Source organism: Leptopilina heterotoma, unplaced genomic scaffold (genome assembly GCF_015476425.1).
Source record: "Leptopilina heterotoma isolate Lh14 unplaced genomic scaffold, ASM1547642v1 Lhet_97, whole genome shotgun sequence".
Classification (NCBI taxonomy): domain Eukaryota; kingdom Metazoa; phylum Arthropoda; class Insecta; order Hymenoptera; family Figitidae; genus Leptopilina; species Leptopilina heterotoma.
Genome location: NW_025111203.1, coordinates 2,448,768 through 2,476,073, shown reverse-complemented (window position 1 = coordinate 2,476,073; position 27,306 = coordinate 2,448,768). Strand labels below are relative to the sequence as shown.

The window sequence follows — 27,306 nt, the reverse complement described above, 5'->3', positions numbered from 1 at the left end:
AAAAGTATAGCTAAATAACTAATTATAATTATTTACCAGAAAAATGCGACTAATGATTAGTTCTGAAAGTCAAAATTAATTATTTTTTAAAAATAAACAGTAATTTATCAATCAGCAGACATTATACAGTAGAACCTCGATTATCCGAGGTAATGTGGGGAAGAGGTGCCTCGGATAATCGAAAACTCGGATAACACGGAACAAATGAAAATTTCATAATTTAAAATTATTTTCCATGTGTTTAAAGTGTTAGAATAATATTAAACGACAAAAATTAACGAAATTTTAAATGCAATGATCACAAATAGTAGTTTTGTAAAATTTTTTTTCCAAATTTAGTCGCTCGATTCGTTTTATCCGAGTTATTCGGCATTAACCGAGCATGTTTAGTGCCTCGGATAATCCGGAATCTCGGATAATCGAGGCTCGGATAACCAAGGTTCTACTGTATGTAATTCCGTTTCTGAAGAGTGAAGAGGGCGCCAAAATAATCACATCGTACCGGGTGCACAAAAACCTAGTTACGGCACTGCCGAAGATGTCCTGAAAGTTGAAATTAACTTGACTGCAAATTTCGGAATCTTTAGTTGCGAAGCTCATAAAACTTAAAAAGTTTTTCTTCAAATGCCCGACATTATTCAATGTTTGACATAATGGTTGACTAAATATTGCATGAGAGTTGAAGAAATTTTAAACTTTCATGCAATGTTCAATCAACTTTCGCTTCAAACATTGAAAAACAGTCGAAATTTAAAGAATTACCTACTTTAGAGAGTGTTTTTGTTAATGCAAGAAAGAATGTTAATACCCTTATTAACATAAGGCATTTCATTTTGACGAATTCTTTTTTTCAACAATTTTTAAACACTATTCAAATGATTTTCTCAAGTGGCCGACTGTCTGGTTTACCCTACTTGGTTAAAATAATATTTTTAACAAAATATTATGAAATTGATTTGAATAATCACGAAAAATGTTCACTCTTGATATCACACGTATATTTTATTGATTATTAAATAAGATAGTAATGGATAATATTGGAAAGATTAAGACGCAAAAGACATAGTAAAATTAATTTTAATGAAGTTATAATATAGTATACAAAATAGTTACAGTTTTGTGTGCAACTTGTGAAAATAAATTTTAAAAGCACTTGGTAGACAATATCTTATTGAATTATAAATTATCATCATGAAATTCTACACAGAAATGATTTTTAAATTTATTAATCCGCCAGGCAACCTTCTAAATTTAAGGCTCGAGATAAATTGCGAGCCACTGCTAAGCGAAATATTTCAATTTTATTGTGGAATTTTTGATCATCAGCATACACTTCTACGCATCGAAGTAATTCAAAACTGTCGTCAGATGAAAAAATGACATCTTCAGCCTCTAGAAGAGGGATAGCATCCGTCAGAAGAGTTGACCAAAAACTAAAAGCAGTAAATTAATCAAGTTTAAATGTTGCAAAAATAATTGAAAAGTCTAAAACTTGTAATGTATTACTTACTATTTCGGAGTTAAATTTGAGGCAAGAAGTGATATTAATAAACCTGTTGCTTCCTTAAATTCGCCTATAGAGTACGTTTGATGGAATTCGCAATACTTTCCTGAAGAAAAAATAATAATGTTATTATAGAAGAAAACATTTTTATTTCTTTTAAGGAGAATATATACAGACCTAAAAATGTAAGTCTGTCACTAACGAGCATACAACTGCCTAAATTTTCAAGGACATCTTGACACTGTATTTCACCATGTTCTGCGTAATGTTTTAAAAATTTGTCAGCAATATACGTTGCAAACGGGCCGTCTTGGGCTTTTAAAGCCCACGCCAAAGCATTGCCATACCTTTCTCGACGAATACACTTCATTCCTTGGCTTTTGCAAATACTGGTAACTGTAATATTAATTGATAGTAAAGTAGAGTTGCAAATCTGTTGTAATCAAATTGTAGGTCTTTTTGAATGTAAAATAATACCAACCTACTGAATGCATTTTATGATCTCGTGCCAATTCAATGATTTTGTTAATTTTTGTCTCGTTTCCAAGAGGAATAGATTGCAATAGAATTTCTAATCGAGATAAACCTTGAAGGGGACAATGTTCTAGATAACTGACTCCACATTGCCATAAAGAATAATGCCCCATTAGAAGACTTCCATATTCTAAAATTAAGGATTCGTGCAGTTGAGAGGTAACGCTGAAAAATAAAACAAAATTCAAGTTATTGCTTTAAAATATTTACAACACCTGGGTTGTTTTTTTTTTTTATTGAAAATAAAAACGTACTTTTTTTGATTTTTGTCAAGGATTTTTAAACGCCCGCAGCGAAATAGCAAATCAGTTAAATGAGCTGCAAACCAACCATTGTCATTCATGTACTGAATTCCCCCAATTACCTGATGTAAATCTCCTTCCATTAAAGCGAGAATCACATTATCTAAATGTGTACTGGCTTGCCACTTGACAGCAATATCGTTTGCGTAACGTGCCAATTCTTGTTGTTTGCAACAGGGAACTGAATAAAACAGTTTTGCGGCAAGCAGTTCATACCAAGCATCCGTGTATTCAGAAAATTCCCACAATTCACTGCCCACAACTAACTTTAAAAATGGTTTAAAATAAATAATTAGTAACAGATTAACTAAAATGGAGGTAAATTTTATGAATCAAGGTTAATTTATTTATAGAAAAATTCAGTTTTATGACATTTTAAAAGTCGTCTCTTTTAGGAAAAAGGCTTAAAGGTTTTTGAGGCACGGTTTAATATTATTTTATTAGAAAGGAAATAGGGGTATTTTTTCGATAAACTTTAATCATAAGGGCAAGGTCACTTACACTAATCAATGGTAACATTTAACAATTATAATACCTTCATTAGAGCTTCTAAATTTGGTTCAACAGAAAAGACTTTGTTTTCAATGTTTGATGACAAATCCATCTGCCAGTTTTTCCATCGAATAGAAAATTCACCAACAGAATATCCACCATAAATATTATATATTGTCATTGTCCTAAGAATGTTCTCTGCTGTTATAAATGCTGGGTGATCTCTTTTACTATGCAGTGCGAGAAGGTCTCTAACAACATCCAACTTTCCATGTAATGCACAACCCATCACTACTTCCCAGTAATTACTATTTTCTAGATCAGCTTTAGTGGACTTTTCAGAAAGAATTTTTATTGCTCTGAGTTCGCGAGATGGAAAATGAAATCTCACCCACTCCAGTAGCCTCGAAAGAACTACGTCTCCTAAAATGAAAAATTTATTTTAGAATGTTGGAAAATTTCCAAATATAGGTATATACATAACAAATATTCAATAAAAATTAAAATGGGTAGAACCCTTTATTCCGGGTAAAAAAAGAAATCAAACATGACATTAATCAAATCATTAGCGCACTGATAAATTTTTCAAGTATAGTTTCCGAATTATCTGAATATATATGATTAAAATGGAGACAGAATGTGAATAAAAATACGTTTGCCTTAAAAATATAGAATACAGATTTAATTCTAATCTTTACCTGGTATAACATCAACGTGTAATATTTCTGTTAAATGCCATATACATTCAATCTGATAGAAGATGGTCAAAAAATTTTCATACAAAGATCTCTCTTCTGGAAGTGATTTTTCTCTTAGGTCTTGTAAGTTTTCAACACATGCTCTCAATATAGAGCGGTATCTTTTACTATGCTTTAACAATTCAGTTTTGCAGTCCCCAGAATCAGAAAATTGAATTTTCTGCAGCGATAAGAAAACACCATTGCTTTCGTTTACAAGACTTCGTAAAACAGGAGTAAATAATATTACTTCTGGTGTTAGAAAATGAACTTTTGTTTTGCAGGGAGCGAAATTACTCACATTATCTGCAACACATAAAAACACATTAAGAAAACATTAAGAATAAAGCTGAAAACTGCTCTGACACCCGCAGTTAATTTTCAAGTTAAATATTGTTCTATTTAAAATCAATACAAAATTTTGAAAAAAAATTAACTGGGTGCAGGTTCAAGTTTTGTTGCTAACCTTCAGAATGTACATTTACATGTTTATAAGCATAAACTCCAACTCTAGTTGGTCCCACCCAAGCTGCTGCACATCCTGATCGTCTACACACATCATCTGGTATTCCCTGCGAAGCACATTTGGTTTATTCTTGCTAGACAAATTTTTCCAAAAATTATTTTGTAAACTTTTCGATATATAGAGTGCGGTTGTATCGAATCAAATGCCAGTAATATGGTCATCTGCGCTTACGCGTTTGTATTTAAATGACATTGAAGTTTCAAGCGAATAAAGCAGTTCACTATAATTCATTCAAATCCGTGGACTTGCATCGGGTCTTAGTATTGTTAGAAAAAATTGCAAATTGAATTATTAGTTTAACGACAAAATTGCCATCTGAAAATGATATTTTGAATAAGGTAGACATTTTGAGAACAAATGGAAACATTGGTGGCGTTAAATTCGTCAAATGCTTTGAAAATTTTGGGCGAGTAGTAAATTCCTGTTTTGGATTCTTGAACATTTTAGTGAGCAGGCATATAATTTTTATTCGCAGAACAATTTCTTTCATGCTTTTTTCAGGAAATTTTTTATGCGATAAAAATGCAACTTTTACCGTTGTGTATAAGAAAAAGGTTTTTTTCTAACACACGCACCGAAAGTACATCATTTCTCACCTATAAAGAGGGTGGAAAGTAATACTTTCCCTCCCCGCTTTGATGTCACGGGGAGAGAAAGTAATATTTTCGTCCTGCTGCAATAATAATTTGTAATTTTTTTTAATAAATGCAAAATATAAAAAGAGCTATATATTTTTTAAGATTAAATATGTATCATATTGTTATTTTTTTAATTAATAATGGATTTTAAATAAATATTACAACAATAATAATTATTATAATTGTGGTTAAATGTATATATTATTATTAATTATTTTTAATTGTCAAACATTCTAATCTTAATATAATCAGTATTGTGAATATTTGTTTCTAATAATCTAATAATAAATTAACATTATAAAATTAATAGTATTTATTTCAAAAAATTCCGTTAAATAATTGCATATTTGTACTTTCGTTTACGTGTGTTAGAAAAAATAGTATGTGCACCACGGAAGGAAAATGATTTTCGCCTCGTGTGTTTGCAGTTCCCAGGTGCGATATTTTGGTCGGCCCATATTTGGGCCAACTTCTCGTGCCAGAGGTTGGGCCAACCATACAGATGATAACGGCGACCGTCTAATGGCGACGATGGTTAGCCCGACAACTCATAAGGAAGTTGGCCCAACTTACAATGCATATGTTGTGCCAACTATACATTTCAATGGTTGGTCCAAAGACTGACGCCAAAGTTTGCACAACTTTAGATGCGTAAGTTGGGCCAACCACAATTTTCAAAGTTTGGCCAACTTCAACAGCCAAAGGTAAAAAATTATTAAAAAACTAAATTATTTAAACAATTAACAGGTTATTATTAGCGGGAACATCAGATATAACCTTTACCTATTATTATTAAACACAATCTCATACATACATTTTCGAAAATATCTAACGCTCGCTGGGATCGAACCCCTAACCTAACGCACCGAAGACTTATACACTGACCACTACGCTACGCTCACATGGGAGTGCATAACGCAAAATGTATATTAAAGCTGCAACAGTCGGGCCAACCGTGGCCCAGAGTTCGGCCGACAAAAATAATGTAAGTCAATTAAACTGCGTTTCACAAAGTTTTGCCAACCGTCGGGCCAACCGTGGCCCAGAGTTCGGCCGACCAAAAAACTATAAGTCAATTATACTGCTTTTCTTGAGTTTTGCCAACCGTCGGGCCAACCGTGGCCCAGAGTTCGGCCAACCGAAACTTGATGAGTTGTGCCAACCTTTGTCGCTAAAGTTGGCCCGACGGTTGGTTAAACTCTGCATTTAATGGTTGGCTTGCAAAGTCGGGCCAACTGTGGGCACAAGTACTTGCCAAAGTTGGGCAAACTCTGGCAACCAAAACTTCGCTTGCCAAAGTTAGGCCAACCTTGGGCCAACCTTCAAACTCTGGCGGCCAACCTAAATTTGCACCTGGGTTCTTGACTTCGCTCGGGAAAATCACTATTTGCCTCCCTAGGTGCACAATATACTATTTTTTAAGAATATTACTTTAATCAGGGTGGCCACTCAAAGTTAGAAAAAAAATTCCAGGCTAATTCCCGGTTTTCCAGGAAATAAAATATTTTTTTCCCGGTTAGTTACACAGGCCTGCAAAATTCGACTTTTTTTTATTTTTAATATCGCAGAGGTTTCTTATGTTGTTTTGTCTACTGAACACGATCCCGGGTCCTAAAATTGCCCTTCATTTCAGGATTTTGAAAAAAGTAAGGGTAAAGAGCCCAAAAAAGTGTTTTTGAGGGTTTACAACATTTTTTCCTCTTTCATCTAGCGTGCTAGAGATTTCGACAAGGTTTTAAATTAAAGCTTAAAACCTGAATTTTAAGAATCATATGCAAAACACAAAAAACAAGGATTTTGGAAAAAGTATAGGGATACAGACCCCAAATAAATTTTTTCCGTTATTTTTGATATCGGACTTGTTTCTAATGTAGTTTTGTCCACTTAACTAGATCCTGGGTCCTAAAATTGCCCATCACGTCAGGATTTTAAGAAAAGTGGGGTAAAGACTCCAAAAATCGTCTTTTGAGGGTTTTCAGTATTTTTTCTCTTTAACCTGACGCGCTAGAAATCTCTACATATAGAGTAAACGCGCCAATTACTGCGATTGCTTCAATTACTGGGATTTTTGTGAAAATACTATTATTTACTATTATAGAATAATATAATATTTGAATAAGTTTGAAAAAATTATTTTCGACCTTAATAAAATTCTTTCGTAAAAAGTAATTGGTGGCCCTGAAGAGAGCCGTTTGTTCACAATCATCCATTCTTTTAATGCCATACCCGACTAACAAGTTTTAGGACAACTGGATTGATTTTCAAAAAAGTCGTCCGTCATATTGGGCACATTTTGAAGTTTGAAAATCTGACATTGGATTCGTAATTTTTGTCGTGGGTCTTGTAGTGTAGGATTTAAGCTTTAATTTAAGACTGTGTAGAAGTTACTAGCACGTCAGATTAAAGAGAAAAAAATACTGAAAACCTTCAAAAACACGTTTTTTGGTGTCTTTGTATAATAGATTCAGCGATTTTGTCTGTAAATGTCACAATTCCCGTTTTTTATTCAAAATCCCGGCTTTTTCCCGGTGTATAAAATTCCAGGGCTAATTCCCGGTCAGTGGCCACCCTGTTTAAATTTGTTCAACTTCCAGCAATAAATCAGCTACAAAAAGCAAACAACAAAAACAAAAGTTTGACTGAAGATCTATAAATGGCTTTTCGTTAAAATTGAAATTTTGTAACATAAAAATTAGGATAAAAAAATATGCACTGAGACAATATGTCTACTAAATATTCATTCCGACAAACAAAAATTTGATTAAATTACTCTTGGTATTAAAAATTTACACATTGACTTTCTGCTTATTAAAAAGCCGATTGAATACAAATTTAGACTTTTTTAATAAAGATTTGTCAAATAAAATTATTTTAACTTTATAATTTGGTTACGTTACGTTATGTTTTTAAAATATTTGCTAATTAAGTAGTACAGCTTATTTCTTCAGAGAATCAGAATATGTCTCAAAAAATCGGGATATTTTTTGTTAAAATTTTTTTAAAATTTTTAATGTATATCCGCTAAAACACCTAATTTTGAGGTTTTTTCAATTAAGTACGAGAATTAGTGGTTAAAGAAAAATAAAAAAATTTGGCACTTTCACAACTTCTAAATCACATCGAAATCTATACACACACAAATTTTCGTTTTAGTCCCAGATCTAATTTAAAATGTATAAAGATTAAAAGTTTGCACTATTTATCAGGTTAAAACTGTTTACTTTCTTTTAATTGAAGTTGGTTTCTTCTATTGTTAATCACGTTCTGATAAGTGTTTAAATTAAAAACCAACTTCAATTTAAAGGAAATAAACAGTTTTAACCTGATATATAGTGCAATTTTTTAATCTTTATATCTTTTAAATTAGACCCGGGACCAAAACGAAAATTTCGGTGTGTGTAGATTTTGATGTGATTTAGAACTTGTGAAAGTGCCAAATACTTTTATTTTTCTTTAACGGAGTTAAATACAGGGTGTCTAACAAGGATTGAGAAAAAAATTCCCTGACTTTTCCCTGACATTTCTTGATTTCTTCCCTGACTTTTTACTAATTTTATTTTTGCTTTCTTAGGACAAAAATATGGTAACTGACATATTTAACAATAAATTAATATCTAACGATAGAAACAAACAGTAATAAAGGCTTTTAAGGGGACATTCCAGTTCAAAACAGGCAAAAAGAAGGCTTTTTTAGTATATATTATTAAAATAACTATGACATTTATTTAAAAAATTTCTTTTACATGTAATAAATAATTTATTTCAGAATTTGTAAAAATTTTTTTTTTTTATTTTTATTTCAAAATGGCGGCGATATACGCCATTTTCGAAAATGCCCATTTTCGGTGGTAAGATCGATTCCAAACTTTCTAAAATAGATAAAACCAAAAACGAAGTGACATTCTCTTCGTTAGATATTTCTTTAGGTGTGGAACCTCAAAAAAGTGGAATTTTCTTTCCCCCCTTTTTTTTAGAGTACGTTTTCCCAAAAATAAGCAAAAAAAGTTGTTTTTATTCAGAATTTGTCTTATAAAAAGAAGGGGAGTTGGAAATTTTCCAGTTTTTGAGGTTCCACTTATAGACATGATGACGCTGAATCAAAAGCCGTTTGATTTTTTAAAATCGCTTCAGAAGAACTCGAGATATCACTCTTACCAGATCAAAAAAAGACATTTTGAGAAAAACGCATTTAAAGATTTGTTCATAAGTTTCGAAATTTTTTTTAAAAAATCATCGGATTTGCTTGAAAATCTTTACTCGGGGGTTTTTGAGGTCGCTAATTACGAATATGGAATCAGATTTTTGAAATTCAAAATGGCGGATCCAATATGGCGGACATTTTTTTTCAAAATCATTGAATTTGCTTGAAAATCGTTACGGGGGGGGTTTTTGGGGTCGCTGATTACGAATATGACATCATTTTTTTAAAACTAAAAATGTCGGATGCAATATAGTAGACGAAAAAAAAATTAAAATTAAAAAATTGTCTTTTCCGCCATATTGGATCCGCCATTTTGAATTTTGAAAATTTGATATCTAATTTGTGATCAGCAATACCAAATACATTTTTGTTTGTCTTTTTTAAAAAATACAAATGAGAAAACATTTAAATCATTCGAATGCTTATCCGCATACAAAAACATCTTTGACATGGCGAAGAATAAGGATGTATAACTTTTGTTTTACTTCGAATTTTGCAATAATATTTTAGGAGAGTATTCTTGACACTATAAGAAATCCGAAAATAAAAACAAAAAAAATCGATTTTTTTTACATTTTGAACTGGAATGTCCCCTTAAGTTTTGTTAGATTAAAAAAATTTTTAATTAACAAAAAATTTTAATTTTTATAGAAATTTCCCTGACTTTGAATGAAATTCTCTGACATTCCCTGACTTTTCTGACCGTTAGACACCCTGCAATAATTCTCGTAATTAATTGATAATAACATATTAAAAACATATTTTATCTATTATTTATATATTTTCACTAGTTTTATTATTAAAAAATAATTAATCAATAATTCTTTTTGCACTTTTTTAAATATTTTCTAATTGCCAAAAAAAAAAGTACCATTTTTCCGCGCCTTCTCCACTTTACACTCATATTTTAAGAAAAGTAATAAATATTTTTACATAATTCTTCTTATTTCGTTCTCCAGAGATCATAGAGATTTATTTCCAAAAGTATCAATTTTTTTACCGCTACACAAATGCTACACTGACTTAACAACAAAATTAGCTGAAATCTTTAACCTAATATACTTTCATCAAACTATGAAATGTGTTATCTTTGTAAAAAGAATTATTGTCTCCAAAAGTGAAATTAGAAACTTTCTTAAAATAAATATTGAACAACATTTGTTGTCAGCCATTTTTTAAGGAATAAGAATTATATTATTTTACATCATTTCACAATAATTATTATATTATATATAAACATAAAGTGTTGATATATAAATACAACATGTATAGATTTCTAACTGATATACAAACAATATTATTAAAGTACTTACGATTATTTGAGCAGTATTTCCTTCATCCATTATTGGCACAATTTCGAATGAAAATTTATTAATCAATACAGTTCAAGTATCCTATTAATTATGTTTTTCTATACCAACTATTCTATTCTCTACTATTCTCAACCTCAACTATAAACAAACCCGGCTATACTCTACTTCATAACCTTTTAATGCCATACCATAAAGGCGCGCCTCTAATTGTATCCTAAAGGCTCACTAGACAATTTAACTTTAAGGTGCATTTACACTTCTACGGGAAAAAAATTAGGCTGGAGTCCCATGGCAGCGTTTTGCGTTGCGTTTTGTGACTAGGCCATGAGTGCAAATATAGCAAACATATATCTCCATCTCTCTCACACTCATTGCCTAGTTACAAAACGCAACGTAAAACGGTGCCATGGGACTTCATCCTTAGGCTGGAGTCCCATGGTAGCGTTTTGCGTTGCGTTTTGTAACTAGGCCATGAGTGCAAATATAGCAAACATATATCTTCATCTCTCTCACACTCATTGCCTAGTTACAAAACGCAACGCAAAACGCTGCCATGGGACTTCAGCCTTAACCGAGAAATATCGAAATCGCGTTCACATCGCAGCGTTTGAACGCAAGCATGTAAACACAGCCTTAGATACAGTCACCCTTACATTTGTACTAGGTGTGGTCGCACCTTTATTTAATAGTATTTCCTGTCTAGTGTAAACTTCGTTCACGGTATAAGTTAATGTTTCTTTTGTAAATAATAAACAGTATAAATATATTATTTAATTTTTGCAGATATTGTTGTTTTTACTTCTGGCCATAACTGAATTTTTCGGACTAATCAAAATGAAGTATGAATTTTTTTTAAATTTATGACAATACTCCGAAGACAAACATTAACTTGTTTTATTATGTTATGAAGGAGGTTACTTTTTAGTTTTCGAGATATTCAATAATCAAAGAAAATTTTTAGCGATTCTTTTAAAATTTGTTGTGCCATTTGTTTCTAATAAAAGTGAACGCTGTGTCCATTTAGCCTGTTAGCGGTCTGAATAATTACAGTGGATAAAATTTATAACGTGAGCGGGATAAATAAGAATTTTAGGTTATTTATCCTGCTAGATCAAAAACCTGTATTATTTGATAAAATATTATTAGTTATTATCGTTTAACGATATTTAAATTTATATTTGGTGAAAATTAATTGCAGAGATCACAGACTATCACTTTTTAAAGTTTCGGCAACTAATTCACTCATTTTATAAACTTTCTATAATATTTTCAATCAAAACTTGTTTTTAAAATTTATTTTTATTTCAATAAAATTGGCTCTGAATATAAGTCGTCAAAATTTTTAATCTTTTGAATTCTGTAATTTATCTTATTTTTAATTAACCAAATTCAGTTGATCTGAATTCTAATTTTTCCAAATCATTTAATCATTTTTTTTTTACAAATCATTTAGGGTTTCTTTCGTTCTTCCTGTGCAAATACCATGGAGAGCGGAAATTTGAGAAATATTGTATATTTCACCAAAAGTGTAACTAATATAATTGGAGTAGTTGTTTAGAACTTTATTTTATTTACTATATGCCCAGTAAGAAACGAAAAATTGAAAAGGATTGAAATAATTCAAACTCTGTATGGTGTAGTAGAAATTATCCAATACTTTTGAATGCCATTTCTGTCCAATACTTTTCTATACCATGATAGGACCACGTTTCGTCTAAAAATGAATGCTATTCAATTCTTTTTGTAATTTTTAACAAAGACAAAATTTTTTTCTGAATGCTTTCCAATCCCATCCGAAATTATTACAGCCTGTCATTATATCACTTTTCAATTTTTCATTGGAACCGCGTTTCTGCATGCATTCAAGCAATCTTCTGGATTTTTGTAATTTATAAGATACATACAGTTGCAGATTTTGTAAAAAGTGTTTGTGTTCAAAGAAAAACTTGCTGAAAAATTGATTGTTTACCAATTTAACGTCATTTAAACGAGTCAGGGCCGTTATTCTGTTAGACAATAAATCATAACCTAAAAATTTCAGAGACCTTTAAACACTTTTAACCTTCTTAACTGATAATTTAATAATTATTCCTTTTTAAAATAGCAAATAAATTCATGAGTGCAGTTATTTGAAAGTAATTGAACATTCTATATGTCAACAATATTAGTATTATATTATTATACTACTGTTGCGGAATTCAGAAGCATAGGGCAGAAATGGTATTCAAAAGGATAGAATTTTTTTAATGCTTCTTAATCTTTGCTTTCTTACTGGGTATTCAAGAGGATTGATATCGTTACTATTTATATTGCTCTCACTGGATAGAAAAGTATTGGACAGAAATGGCATTCAAAAGAATAGAATCTTTTTAATACTTTTCAATTTTTCGTTTCTTACTGGGTGTACACACAAGAAAAAGAATTGTTTCACTGACAAAACTACACTGGAAAAAATTTATTTGTCTCAAACAACCGATTGCTTGTCAAATAATTTTTATTAAAGTCAAATAAATTGCAGTTGAATCTACAGATTCACTATTTAGAACAAATAGGCACTATAGAAATTATTTGATTCAAATCCGTACCTATTTATTTGTAAATGGAAAAGAAATGCTTTATTTTAATGAAATTAATTTTTTTCAATGTAGGTATTATTATAAGTTAAATTGGAAATAATCTCAGCGCGCAAAGTTACTAAATAATTCTCTAATCGCTCTAGAAGAATGTTCTACAATCTAATTAAACAAATACTAAAATTAATACTACTTTTGATAACCATGCACTGTGTGTTAAAATACCCGTTTACATCGGAAAATTTTTAAGAACCCTTGAACCATATTATTCCCGTGTATATCGGATTTTTAAATTTTGTTTCAAAATTTAGTTGAAATGTGTGTAAGTTGATCACTTTTTCTAAAAAATATTTTCAAATCCTTTTTGTCTAAAAAAGCGATTTCTAATGAAATCTGTATTCTAAAAAAAGTTTTTCTACAAAGTTATGATTTCAAATATTTACCTATTTTCCTAGAATTTGTAAAAATTCCATAATTTTGATAAAAGTTAGAAAATTGTTAAAAAACTAAGATTAAGAAATAGAAACTATTTTGCATATTTTCTTTTTCTCAATCGCAATTCCGTTTACAAAATTATAAGTTTCTTTCTGAAAAAGAAGAAAACATTTTATAAAATTACTATTTCTTATCACAATTTCTTGACAAAATTATGTTTTTCTTTGAAAAAAAATAATAATCTGCAGCATCATTTTTATACTAAAATTTCCAAAATTAATTTATTTATAAAACACTTTATTAGAAAATTTTAAGTATCTTTAGGAAAAAAATCCCTGTAATTTCTATTTGTTAATTACGATTTTAAACTAGATTATTTAAAATAGTTATTTATGATACAAGTGCGTAAAGTGAGTGATTATACGAGTGATGCAAATCACATGAGTAAAATCATCTTTACGCACGAGTGTCATACAACATTTTTTGCAACACTCACCGAATTTTGCAAAAATATTGATAATATTTGGGCAACATTCTTATACAAGTGTAGTAACTATGGGGGGAATTGTAGTTGTTCATTTGTATTTATATAATAATATATATTTTATTTTATTTTTTTATATATACGAATATATAAATAAATGAAACATAAAACATAAAAAAAACATATACATCCATAGTATATACATATACTACCTATGTATACATTCATAACCTTTAAAACATACAAAACAGTGCGTAAAGTAAATTTCGGTGCGTAAGTGAATCACTTTACACACCATTTAAATTTAACTTTAGAGGTTACTGATGCAAAAAATATATTCATTGCAAAGTTTAATTCTTGAAAAACTATCATGAAATTATTTGTTGAATAATAATTTTACTTGAAACTTGAAAAATAATTAAATAATTCCAGTTCCATTATGCCCTTTTTGACATCGTCAAATTAATTAATTTTATCTCCCTCCCTACAATTATGATTCTACATTTAACTTACCTTCGTCCTTTTTCACAATCCTTCGAAATCAGCCCGAGTCTGAGGAAAGAGGGCTTGCGACAAAATTGTTGTTTTTACCGAATCTAATCACATTACATTTTTAAGATTTATTTTTTATAACTGACTTTGAGTTTTTTACAAATAAATGATGTTCAGAGAAAACCTGGCTTTTAATGAAATAAAGTAACTGCTTTGAAGCATTTTGAAGTCTCTTTTCATAAAATTTAGTCATCACCTAATTTAATGATTTTTACCATATTTAAAATAGCCGTATATTTTTTTACAGGATCAGTGTTGATGGGCTGGTGGTTTACTTTCCGTACGATTATATTTATCCAGAGCAGTATGCGTACATGTTGGAACTGAAACGTGGCCTCGATGCAAAAGTATTTTATTTTTTATATCTTTTAGCATGTGTAATGGTATTTTTATACTTATACTTTATCAATTTTTGAATCTGTTTTCCATAAAAGTTTGATATTTTACTCTGCTGTTCCATGCAGTGAGCATGGAAAAATGGGCTGCGTTTTAGGCATCAACAGGATGGCGCGTCCGTTTAAAGGATTTCCTAAATACATCTTTCGTTTTAGGGATTTCTTGTGTATATAAGGTGTCTTTAGGACATTCTTTGAACGGACGTGGAGGTCTCAAGGGTGTCCTAAAGAAAACCCATGTCTCCGTGACCATAACGTCATTCCTACTAAATCTACAAAGAAATCTAAAATGTGTATTACACATAAAATTATTAAAATAAAGTATAAAGTATGGTACTGACATTTTAGTATTGGCCCTAATAGCGAGGCGCTTGTTACTTAAGGGGGAGAGGGGTAAGGTATTTAAACTTTTTTTGCATTTTAAAAAATTTTTTTTAAATGAATGCATAATATCTACAGATTATTGTATTAAAATTTCAAGTCGAGCGGAGCAAAATTGACGGAGTTATGAGTATTTTAGTTCCGTTGGTCCAGGCTTCAGCATTCATGTTTTTTATTAAATAATCATCGGTTACTATTTTTTAAATATTAAAAATTTTTAAATTAATGTACTGAAAATCATTGAATTCTTGTAGAGTATTTATCAAAAAAATTGAAAATAATTCATTTTTTAGAAGAATTCACTTATTTTCAATTCCATTTTTAAATAATATCTTCGAAAATTTCAATTGTTTTTAAAAATCTTGTAAAAATTATCCGAGAAAATTCAATCATTTAAAAAAATAATTGAATTTTTCACAGAAATTCAATTATTTAAAAAACTTTTTATAAAATCCAATTCAAGAATTCAATTATTTTTAGAAATAATGAAATTTTTGCTGGAATTAATTTATTTTAAACACAATTTTAATTAAATTCCAGAGAAAATTCGATTATTTAAAACATTTTTTTAAAATCGAAGAATTCAATAATATCAATAAATAGTAAATTTTTCAAAGGAGTTCAATTTTTTTAATACAATTTTAATAAAATTCTTCTCAAAAATTCAATTATTAACAATAATAACTGATGATCTTAGTCTATTCACGTATTTTTCTCTCATGTTTTCTTTGCGAATCAAGAAAAAATTTCTAATTTTTTTCGAATGGTAAAAATTATTTTCATGGGTAATGTCAAAATGCCTTTCATTTCCTGGTGTTCATACAACAATAACTAATTTCGTGCTAAATTGTGAATCTCTTTTATATTAGTACACTCGAATCTCGCTATAACGAGAAGTTCGGGAGTCAAGTCGAGACGCATGCTTATCCCCGAAATCTTTTTTTACCAAATAGTTATTTGATATAAAACTACTTAACTTAAAATTCACATAATATGCACATTATTTGACATGAATTTCATTGCACACAAAAACCATTTAACATAAATATCATTTGTCATAGAATTCATTAAACAGAACTATTATGTTACATAAAACTCAGATAACTTAATTCCCATTTGACATGAAAATTATGTAACATAAATTTCTATTGACATAAAAATCATTTAACATAAATTTCTTTTGACATAAAATTCATTTAACGTAAATTTTATTTGTTATAAAATTCATTTGACATCAATTTCATTTATTTGGCATAAATGTCATTTAACGTAATTCTCATTTGACATATATATCATTAGACATAAAATTAGCTTGACATAAATTTCATTTGACGTGAATATCATTTATATAAATTTAATTTTACGTTAAATAATAATTATGTTAAATGATATTCACGTCAAATGAAATTTATGCCAAGCTAATTTTATGTCTAATGATATTTATGTCAAATGAGAATTACGTTAAATGACATTTATGCCAAATAAATGAAATTGATGTCAAATGAATTTTATAACAAATAAAATTTACGTTAAATGAATTTTATGTCAAAAGAAATTTATGTTAAATGATTTTTATGTCAATAGAAATTTATGTTACATAATTTTCATGTCAAATGGGAATTAAGTTATCTGAGTTTTATGTAACATAATAGTTCTGTTTAATGAATTCTATGACAAATGATATTTATGTTAAATGGTTTTTGTGTGCAATGAAATTCATGACAAATAATGTTCATGTTATGTGAATTTTAAGTTAAGTAGTTTTATGTCAAATACCTATTTGGTCAAAAAATATTTCGGGAATAAGCATGGGTCTCGTCAAGTCTCCCTCTATTACGAGCGCAAGAGGAGAAATGAGAAATCCCCACTTTTAAGATTCTTCATTCATTTTTTTTAGTGTTTACAAATTAAATAATGTCAAAATTACAAACGTAACCTAGTTTAATTTGAACTTTAACATACAGAAAATTTATATATGCTTAAATTTTGAAGATGTTCGACTCATTGATATAATTTCAAATAAGAAGTGACTTTTTACTTTTATTTTATATAAATAAAATTGATTTTAACCAAATTTAAACAAACTGAATGTGCATTTGTTTATAAATAGTGGGGGTAATCAGGAGAAAATTTTTTTCGCTATACCGAGAGACAGAGCCCTCGTTATAGAGAGCTCTCGTTATAGAGAAGGTCGTTATAGCGAGATTTGAGTGTACTTTGTACGAATGGGCTTTATGTCCGTATACTTCTTAAATAAAGGCGCTCGCACAGCTCTACTGCCTACCTGCCTGCAGGTCGTCATGGTAACACATACACGGAAAAAAAAGTTCACGAATCTCTCGTGAACTAGTATATCACTTTTGGATGGGACACAAAATTCTTGAAAATCAACAAACACAGTTCGTCAAAATTTCATCAACTCCTTCACTAGAAACATAGTACGGTTTCCGAACTTTTCGTCAAAGTTAACGAAAAATTCGTGAACTTTTAAAAAATGCTAAAAACAAGAAAAAATAATTTCCAGACACTACTTTTTTATAGTATTTCACTTTATTTGATAACTTGACGCCTATTACGCATCCAACTACACAGAATACACAATTTTATCGCCATTAAAATTCGTAATTCGCTTCACGGGATTCGAACCTAGTACCTATACCCTATAACATAATATTTCTAACAACTAACCGCCACGGATAAATCTAGATACACTGTCCTTCGACAAACGAAACGATTAGCTTTGTCTGCTGTAAAACTCAGGACCGTGCAAAGTAGAAAAAGTCCCTTATCGTAACTTTTAATTCATTTTATGAATTATTTGTTTCACAAAGGAAATTAGCAAACAAAAATATTCACTAAGTAATAAAAAACACTGATTCTAAATAATAACTTTCATCAAAGAATTTTCCCGAATGTAAACACCGATGACACCGACTGAATGATAAATGCTTGATCAGCCATATTTGATGCGCATTACGAACTGCGCATACTACTGACACTCGCGAGTTCACGATTTTTTCGTGAACTTGTACCTCTACTTTTGACGAACTACTCTTCCTTAACAGTTCATCAAAAATTCATTAACTTTGTTTCAGTTTTTCATTGACGTTCGCCATTTCTAATCAAAAGTGAATGAAAATTTTGAAATTTTGTGTCCCATCCAAAAGTGATATACTAGTTCACGAGAGATTCGTGAACTTTTTTTTTCCGTGTATAGAGGTGAGAGAGTACCTTAAATTATTTTTTTAAATTTTGCAAAAATTCAATTCTTTGTTGAAATAATAAATTTTCACGTAAGAATTCAATTATTTAAAAAAGTTTTAATAAAATTCTATTCAAGAGTCCAATTATTTTCAGAAATAATAATTAAATAGTCGATTTACTGAAAATGATTGAATTCTTGTAAAGTATTTATAAAAAAATTTGAAAATAATTGAATTCTTTCGAGAAAATGTAATTAAAATTGTATTGAAAATAATTGAATATTTTTTATTACCGTAATAGCATTTGTTAGAGTTAATAAATTTGGTTTACATATAGTAATGTCCGTTTTCGGATAATATTTAATATTTTTGAAAAAATTTGTTAGCACTTATGCAATTAAAATGAATTTTGTCAAAAACCACATATTTATGGTTCGCCTTACGGCCCTGAATGTTTACATTTTTCAACGTCAAGGTGGCGTCAAGGGCGAATTCCGAAGAGAAGTCCAAGACTATATATATTGCCGTTCTCTTTTCGGAGGTTCCAGTGTAGTGTAATTTTTTAATGTTTAATATTAATCATGAAAATTTTGAAAATAATTTAAATTTACAAAGAGTTTTATTAAAAACTTTTGAGAACAACTGAATTGTTTAGAAAAATTTTATTACAATTTTCAAAAATAATTGAACCTGTTAGAGAAATTTTATTGAAATTATCTTAAATATAATTGAATTTTTTCCTATAGAAATTTTATTAAAATTGTATCTGAAAATAATTTAATTTCTCAGAAGAATTTTATTATTTACAAAAATAATTGGAATTCTTGCCAAAAATTTTACAATTTATAAAAATAATTGAATTGTTTCAAAAAAATTCAAATTCGTCGCACTTCTCTATCGACACTTTTCTTATCTAAACTCACACTAATTCGCGCCCTCTATAATTCAATTAAGTTATTAGTGTTTTAAAATAAACCCGCGTAATAATTCTCTAACAACTATTTTTAAAAATAATTGTATTCTTTTGAGAAATTTTATTGTATTGAAAATAATTGAATTCTTATGACGAATTTTATTATATCTATGAGAAAAATGAAATTCTTGATAAAAATTTTATTAAAATTTTCGAATAATAATAAACAAGAATATTTAATATTATGTATTTAATGAGTGAATTCTTTTTATTTTAAATCTGTAGTCATTAAAAAATTGATGTTTATTCTTGAAAATATAAAATTTTTTAATTTAAAAAATAATAAGAAATGGAATACCGCGTTCCATTACAATTGGCTAGTTTATGTAATAATTGTTAAAAATTATTAGGTAATTGATTGTCATAATACAATTTCTAAATATTTTGACTTACATGCATACAATTTGGTTTTTGCATATTTAATAACTATTTCAGGGTCATTGCCTTCTGGAAATGCCGTCAGGTACTGGCAAGACAGTCACTCTGTTGTCGTTGATTGTAGCATACATGATGGAACATCCTCACAGTGTCTCAAAGTTGATATATTGCTCTCGAACTATGCCAGAAATAGAAAAGGTCATACAGGAGCTAAAGACATTGATAGACTATTATGAAAAAGAGTCGGAAAAGAAATGGAACATGTTAGCTCTAGTTTTAAGTTCTAGAAAGAATTTATGCATTCATCCGGAGGTAAGTGAAATAAATACGATTTTCCTAGACTATTTCCTAAACTCTTAATATTAACACTGTTGTTTAGGTTAGTAAAGAAAGAGATGGAAAAATTGTTGACAGCCGTTGTCATGCTTTAACTGCTTCCTATGTTCGGGAGAGGCATCATTATGACGATAGTGTGCCAACTTGTAGTTTTTATGAAACATTTGATTTGGAAGGCCGTGAGTTACTTATGTCTTCTGGAATTTACTCCCTTGAAGATTTAAAAAATTATTCAAGAGAAAGAAATTGGTGTCCATATTTTTTGGCACGATTTACGGTAAGTATACGCGTATGCCTTTTGCAGGTCTTATTTATCATGTTGAATTTTAAAAGACTTGTCGAAGAAATGTTTCTCCGTATTAATAATTTTGAATAATGTTTTGTTGTAGATTATACAAGCACATATTGTGGTTTATAGTTATCATTATTTATTAGATCCAAAAATTGCTGAAACTGTTTCGAAAGAATTAGCGAAAAATTCAGTAGTTGTCTTCGACGAAGCACATAATATTGGTAATTTTTAATTTCGACAACCTAATTTTACTTTTATGAGAAATTTAATATTTTATTCTTTTCTCTTTTAGATAACGTGTGCATTGACTCTATGAGTGTAAAAATTAACAGAAGAACAATGGAGAAATGTTCTGCTAAAATTCAAATTCTTGAAAAAGCAGTATCTGAGTAAGATATATAATTATCATTTCTTTTCTTAAACATAGAAGTAGAACAATTTTAACTGAAGAGAAACATGCAATCTTAAGTTTGAAGGAGTTTACACCGTAAGCCTTAAATATAAGCCTCCGCGCGCATAAACGGATATACCTCCAGGAGCATATATTTGCGCCTGCGCGAACACGTGGTCAAGGCAAACTCTTTCACAACACAGCTGCAGGCAAACACTTTGCGCAGACGCAAGTATATCCTCATGGAGGCATATCCGTTTATGCTCGCGGAGGCTTATATTTAAGGCTTACGGTGTAAACTCCTTCTTTGTATACATATACATATACGGGTGACTCTTCGCGTAGGGAGGCGCATGAATACTCCCCAAATGGCATTTGACCGAACAGTTATTTTTACGACATGTCAATTAATCGAACTGTATTTATAACGAAATGTTATTTTCGCAAATTATTCCTATTTACGATCAACAAATTTTTAAAAATCAAAATTATCTTTTAGAAATCAAGTCCGAAAAACCTTATTGATTATTCATACTGTTAATACCTATATTAAATAATAATATTAATTTCATAATAATAAAAGTGATGATGATAATAATAATAATAATAATAATAAAAGTACATGTATTATAATTCGTAGAATGAGAGAAGACGATGTAAATAAATTGCAAGAAGAATATAATCAACTAGTTGAAGGATTAAAGGATGCTCAAATCGCAAGAGAGACTGATGTAATCTTAGCTAATCCTGTTTTGCCAAGTGAAATATTACAAGGTAATATATAATTAAACTCCAAGTAAGAATAATCTTCAGCAGGGTAGGTTTCTCATTTCCCAAGTAGCACGTAACGTCACTGTGGTTATTTAGTTAGTAAACTTAACTCCATTAATGTCAAACTTATTCACTTTATGAATGTAGCGTAATTTTTGCAGACTATTGGCCATTTTTATTTCAAATGGGAGTCCTTGTTATTTTAACGAATTGTCTCCACGCGGTAACGTTATTAGAGTTAAGTTTGTACCTGTTTTGCTAATTTAATAAAGAATCTTTGTCATGTCAACAAAATCGGCTTTAACTGTAGCCACCTTGTTGTATCCAGGATCGGGATTTTTTTAGTGTGTATGTAAAATAATATTTTGATTCGAAACACAGGGCTTCAAATTTGTTTCATGTACTTTTTTTATTGCAAACACTATGTGACACATATAAATTATTATAATAGTTATTATTTGTTGCTATTCATTCTCGCAGATGTAATTATTTATTACTCACTTTTTAACCTATAATTCACATGCTTGTTGCAGAAGTTGTTCCTGGAAATATCAGAAATGCTGAGCACTTCATTAGTTTCTTAAAACGCTTCGTAGAGTACGTGAAAACGCGTTTGCGCGTTCAACATGTGGTACAAGAGTCTCCTGCCTCATTTTTGAGAGATACTCAAAGTAAAGTTTGCATTGAGCGAAAACCACTAAAATTTTGTGCTGAACGTTTGGCGTCACTTCTAAGGACTTTGGAATTAACGGACATAACAGACTTTTCTCCTTTAATACTAGTAACTCATTTGGCAACGCTGGTGGCCACTTACACGAAAGGATTTACAATAATTATTGAACCTTTTGATGATAAGACGTCGACCGTCTTGAATCCAGTCTTGCATTTTAGTTGCCTAGACTGTTCCATAGCGATGAAACCTATTTTCGATAGGTTTCAGTCTGTCGTTATCACGTCCGGAACACTATCTCCACTTGATATGTACCCGAAAATTCTGAATTTCCACCCTGTTATTATGTCATCCTTTACTATGACATTGGCGAGACCATGTCTCCTGCCAATGGTTGGTTGTAATTTAATAACAAACATGATGCCCGCGTTCAGTATTTATACTGAACTGATGCTTTGCTTGCAGATTGTATCAAAAGGACAAGATCAAGCTGTTATTTCCTCCAAGTACGAAACTAGAGAGGACGTTTCAGTTATAAGGAATTATGGACAGCTATTGGTGGAATTCGCTGCGATCGTCCCTGATGGTATGGTCTGCTTCTTCACTTCATACTTATATATGGAATCTGTTGTTGCAGCCTGGTAAATAGTAATTCAAATATTTTTTGTCATTTATTATTCACTGAATTTATAAAATGTCCGACCTTTGGAATAATGTAGGAATATTACTTTTAAAATTTACAACTTTTCAGTTTAAAATAAATTGATGACTTTATTTAAATGATGCGAAAATTGATTACACATCATCAACAATACTGTGTAATGAAGATAGAAAACATTTCTGGAAAAACGAAATTGAGCAGGGAAATCATAGAATAGTTAGGGAATGTTATCAAAAGTAATGGAAAAATTACAAACTTTTAAAATTATTATACAAAAATGGTGTTTTTTGGAGCAAAAATATTTTAGAAAAATTTGAAAACAAAAAAATGTTATAATTAGTAAATTGAAGAAGAGTTTGAAATTAAAAAGTTACTCATTTTATTAGTTCGAAATAAGCTGCGTGTCCGAACGCACTCTGCATTTGTGAAGCCTCGAACCTCAGTTAATAGCTGCCATATTGCCAAGTAATTTGAAATTAAAAACAATGAAAACATTGAATTTTTTGACAAAATTTACCCACAGTCCCTTACTTTACGTGCCTTTTCAAAGGGATAAATAAGCGATTAAATGAATAAATAAATAAAATGAATAACTGCAATATTAAAATTAAGGTACGACCAAGGCATGGTAGACCAGCTTCAAAGGCACAAGTTACTTTTTATCGAAACTCAAGACTCTGCAGAGACCAGCTTAGCTCTGATAAATTATATTAAAGCTTGTGAAAATGGCAGAGGTGCAGTGCTACTTTCTGTTGCAAGAGGAAAAGTCTCGGAGGGTGTCGATTTCGATCATCATTTGGGCAGAGCTGTATTGATGTTTGGGATTCCTTACGTTTATACCCAGTCTAGAATTTTAAAGGCTCGATTGCAGTATCTACGTGATCAATTTCAGGTAAGAATATTTCTACTCATCTACTACTTGTTCATTTTTATTGGCCGTTAAATGATGCTACAAGTCTTCTACATAAGAAAAAATCAAATAGTGTAGACAAACACGTTTTGCTTCAGATTGCTGAAAACGATTTTCTAACATTTGATGCTATGAGACATGCAGCTCAATGCGTTGGTCGAGCAATTAGAGGAAAAACTGATTACGGTATAATGGTTTTCGCAGACAAGGTAATTATTTTTTCTATTTAAGATTACATCTCATTTCTTGTACAAACATTCGGCACATCTTCAAGAGTATTAATGACGTGCACATTAACATTAAATTAATAATTATAAATAATAATAATCAATAATTAGGGGAGAGTGGGTCAAACCGGCCATACCAACGGTTGTTTTACTCTTGTGACTAAACGAATCAACCGATTTATACTTATACTTTATCTTTTATTGTTTAGTTGCTGTGTTAACTTTAAAAAAATTAAAACAATGGTTATAATAATGTAAATAATAATACAGGATTGAATTGTAATTAAATAAATCATTTTTTTAATAACAAAACAAAAATGTTTGAAATTATCAGGGAATAGTATATTGTGTGGCAAGGGCGGAAAGTTGTCAATTCCTGACCGAGTTCGAAATTTGCCGCACGAGCGAAGCGAGGGCGGCAATCGTACGAGGTCAGAATTGACATTTCCGCCCGAGTTGCACACGATATTTTTTGTCCAAATGCGCGATAAACAAGACGCAACCGTAAATTCAAAAATGAATATGCACTAATTATTAAATGTGTATGAAACATTTTTATTAAGCCTAAGGCGAGTCCGAATATTTTTGATAAATTTAACAATAAAATTTTACTTAAAAATTGACTCCGTTTTGATTTGAAGTAATGGAAAGTGGTAATATAATAATTAGTAGTATTTATTTAATACTGCTAAAGCAGCGGGCGGTAAAGTCGTTTTTCCGCCCGCTAAGGCCATAGAGGCGGGCAGAAAAGTGATTTTTCCGCCCGCTGTTGGTAAGCGGGCGGAAAAGTAGTTTTTCCGCCCGCTGTTGGTAGTCGGGCGGCAAAAGCTTACTTTCCGCCCGCTATGCATGCACGGAAAGTCGAGTTTATCGCGCATGTAGGACAAAAACAATATTAAAGGGTCTAATTATCATTGGAAGATAATTATTTTTCATTGAAAGCAAATATTTTAATGAAAAAAACATTCTAATAAATAATAATTTTCGTGAAACTCTGATACAATGAAAATATCCTATGGCTGCGGTTTGCCCCACAGGCCCATTTTGAGAATTAGTATTTGTTTAAAAAAACCGCTTTGCAAATTTTATCAAAGTTTTTGGTGGTAAATATTCCTGAGGTGTGTACCTTCAAAACCCAAGACCTAATATTTGGAAATATTACACGATTTCCTCAGAATTTCCTTAAGGGGTTACATGGGTCAAAACGTCCGGACAATGTATGATTGTTTAATTATTTTTTTTCATAAAATAAATAAATTTTTTTATTTGAGTGTTTTCATATCTTAAAGTACACTATTAAAAGAGTAACTTGGAAAAATTTCGTTAAAAAATATTTAAAATCAAGGCCGTACCTACAGGTTCTTTGAGAACTCTTCCAAAAAAGCGGTGGTCACGATATCTTCTGACCGGTTCATTGAAAATCAAAAAACCAAATATTTTCTGTTAGTGGATGAGTATAGCTCGTGATTGAACGAAGGAATATTTTTTTGTTGATTAGAACCGATTTTACATGGTCTTAATGGTTCTAAAAATTTTAACCTTTGGAAAAAGACACTGTCAAACATCCAAATTTCAATTTCTTTGAAAACCCTTCGTTCAATCACGAAATATATTCACCCACTAACAGAAAATTTTTTGTATTTTGATTTTAGATGAAGCAGTCAAAAGATATCTTGACCACCGCAAAAGCAATTTTTTTTGAAAGGGGCCCGAAGAACTGTTGCTACGGGCCTGATTTTAAATATTTTTATAAAAAATTTATTATCTTTCTTATTTAATAGTGTACTTTCAGATACCAAAGTGTTCAAATAAAAAAATTTATTTATTTTATGAAAAAAAAATTATTAAAAAAACATACGTTTTCAGGTCGTTTTGACCCATGTAACCCCTTAAGAAAAAATTCGTAAAAGTGTAGAAAAGAACTAGAAAAAACTTTTGCTTCCAGCGTTGCACAAACAAAAGTAAAAAATGTCAAATTGAAAAAATAAGGTATACTACACATGGTTGTTTCAAATTTCTAAATAGCATTTTTGACAATTTCGCCATTTCGGAGATATTGACACCTGGCCGGTTTGCCCCACTCTCCCCTAAATATATTCTTTATTTAATTTAGGATTTCGGTGGATAATTTGCAATTCACAATTTTTAGTGTACGTTTTGAATTTTTCTGTTGTAGTAATGCAATCTTTATTAGGTAGTTTAAAGACATTATTTTTTTGACATTGTGCATAGAATTGATCAAGATCCGCAATCCGATAGCTTTTCTACTCTAACCACAAACGTAAGTTACGATGGTCTGCATAAAATTTGATGAAGTAAGCAAGCAGTGCAACAGATTAGTTTCAGATTCGTTACAAATGAATTTTGAACAGTCATATCAGTTATAAATAAATTTTTTTCTTATCTACTGCGATGGTTAAAAGGTGTAGGGTGCACTTCAATACAAGGAGAAAACATAATACCGAAAACCGAATTTAAATTAGCATATTTTGATTTTGAAAAAAGACATATAAACTTGGAACTTGGACTGTTTTTTACATCTATTTAAATTTTGCTTTTAGAGATTTTCAAGGGCCGATAAACGAAGTAAACTTCCAAAATGGATTCAAGAACATCTTACTGATAGTTTATGCGATTTATCTACTCAAGAAGCTATTCAAATTAGTAAACGATGGTTACGACAAATGGCTCAATCATTTACGAGAGAAGATCAATTAGGACTTTCACTTCTAACGAGAGAACAACTTGAAAAAGAAGAAATAAGTAAAATAGAAGAAAAGGCCCAACAGAATTAACATGCCCAGTATTTAAAGAGACTAAATGCAATACCAAGTTTTTGGTAATTGATGAATAATTTAAAATGACACTTTCCAAAAATAGTCAGTTTATTTAAAGAATACTTGCTCATAAAATTCAGAAAACGTTTAAAATAAATTGACTGATTCCGAAAGTATCATGAAATTGATACATTGATGTTAAAGATATAAATAGATGATATTCATAAATTAATTTTTGAAATATACTTTGTTATACTTGATAATAAAATCAATGAAAATTGAAATACCAACTGCTTCTTATTCCCGTTTCTCTCATTCAAGTCGCAAACTCTCGGTAGTTTTGAGTGGTCATATCAGTTCGCTTCAGTTGCCAACTGATGGCTAAAACAGCGCTTTTTGTGAAAAAGGACTTTTTCATGTAATTTTTCAGAAAGTTATTGTTCTTATTGCTTAAGTTACCTGAAAAAATTAAATAGATTTCTTTTCAAAGCAGAGGTTCCTACTGAAAACGATCAAGTATAATTGATTTTGCGACCTTTTGAACCTTAATAATTTTATCACTTATGTTTTGGAAGAAGTATTCAATTGGTGAAGCAGGGTCTGAAAACGTGGGACGGAGGCAGTCAATATCAAATGACTTGATTTCTTGC

General features: G+C 30.2%; 2 protein-coding genes across 2 annotated transcripts; one reads left to right on the top strand and one right to left on the bottom strand.

The window, feature by feature from the left end:
- Positions 1 to 1,061: 1,061 nt before the first annotated feature.
- On the bottom strand, positions 1,062 to 10,428 carry LOC122512334 (nuclear pore complex protein Nup85). Its single transcript, XM_043628106.1, has 9 exons — positions 10,248 to 10,428; positions 4,036 to 4,141; positions 3,531 to 3,875; positions 2,876 to 3,255; positions 2,293 to 2,606; positions 1,986 to 2,203; positions 1,682 to 1,900; positions 1,511 to 1,610; positions 1,062 to 1,433 (listed from the first exon to the last, which is right to left on the bottom strand). The coding sequence occupies exons 1-9, from the start codon at positions 10,275 to 10,277 to the stop codon at positions 1,226 to 1,228; spliced, it is 1,920 nt and encodes a 639-aa protein (XP_043484041.1). The 5' UTR covers positions 10,278 to 10,428; the 3' UTR covers positions 1,062 to 1,225.
- A 516-nt stretch (positions 10,429 to 10,944) lies between these two features.
- Positions 10,945 to 26,940, top strand: LOC122512313 (general transcription and DNA repair factor IIH helicase subunit XPD). Its single transcript, XM_043628071.1, has 13 exons — positions 10,945 to 10,967; positions 11,031 to 11,086; positions 14,539 to 14,638; positions 19,679 to 19,933; positions 20,001 to 20,234; positions 20,347 to 20,470; positions 20,542 to 20,638; positions 21,281 to 21,414; positions 21,945 to 22,474; positions 22,547 to 22,722; positions 23,355 to 23,634; positions 23,751 to 23,861; positions 26,441 to 26,940. The coding sequence occupies exons 2-13, from the start codon at positions 11,082 to 11,084 to the stop codon at positions 26,672 to 26,674; spliced, it is 2,280 nt and encodes a 759-aa protein (XP_043484006.1). The 5' UTR covers positions 10,945 to 10,967; positions 11,031 to 11,081; the 3' UTR covers positions 26,675 to 26,940.
- The last annotated feature ends 366 nt before the right edge of the window (positions 26,941 to 27,306 follow it).

Coding starts and splice junctions, on each gene's coding strand:
- LOC122512334 (XM_043628106.1), bottom strand. CDS start 10,277: ATGGATGAAGGAAATACTGCTCAAATAATC. Junction 2,607..2,875: donor ATTTAGAAGCTCTAATGAAG/GTATTATAATTG, acceptor CCATTTTTAAAG/TTAGTTGTGGGCAGTGAATT. Junction 1,434..1,510: donor TCAAATTTAACTCCGAAATA/GTAAGTAATACA, acceptor TACTGCTTTTAG/TTTTTGGTCAACTCTTCTGA.
- LOC122512313 (XM_043628071.1), top strand. Junction 14,639..19,678: donor AACGTGGCCTCGATGCAAAA/GTATTTTATTTT, acceptor TAACTATTTCAG/GGTCATTGCCTTCTGGAAAT. Junction 20,235..20,346: donor ATTTTTTGGCACGATTTACG/GTAAGTATACGC, acceptor GTTTTGTTGTAG/ATTATACAAGCACATATTGT.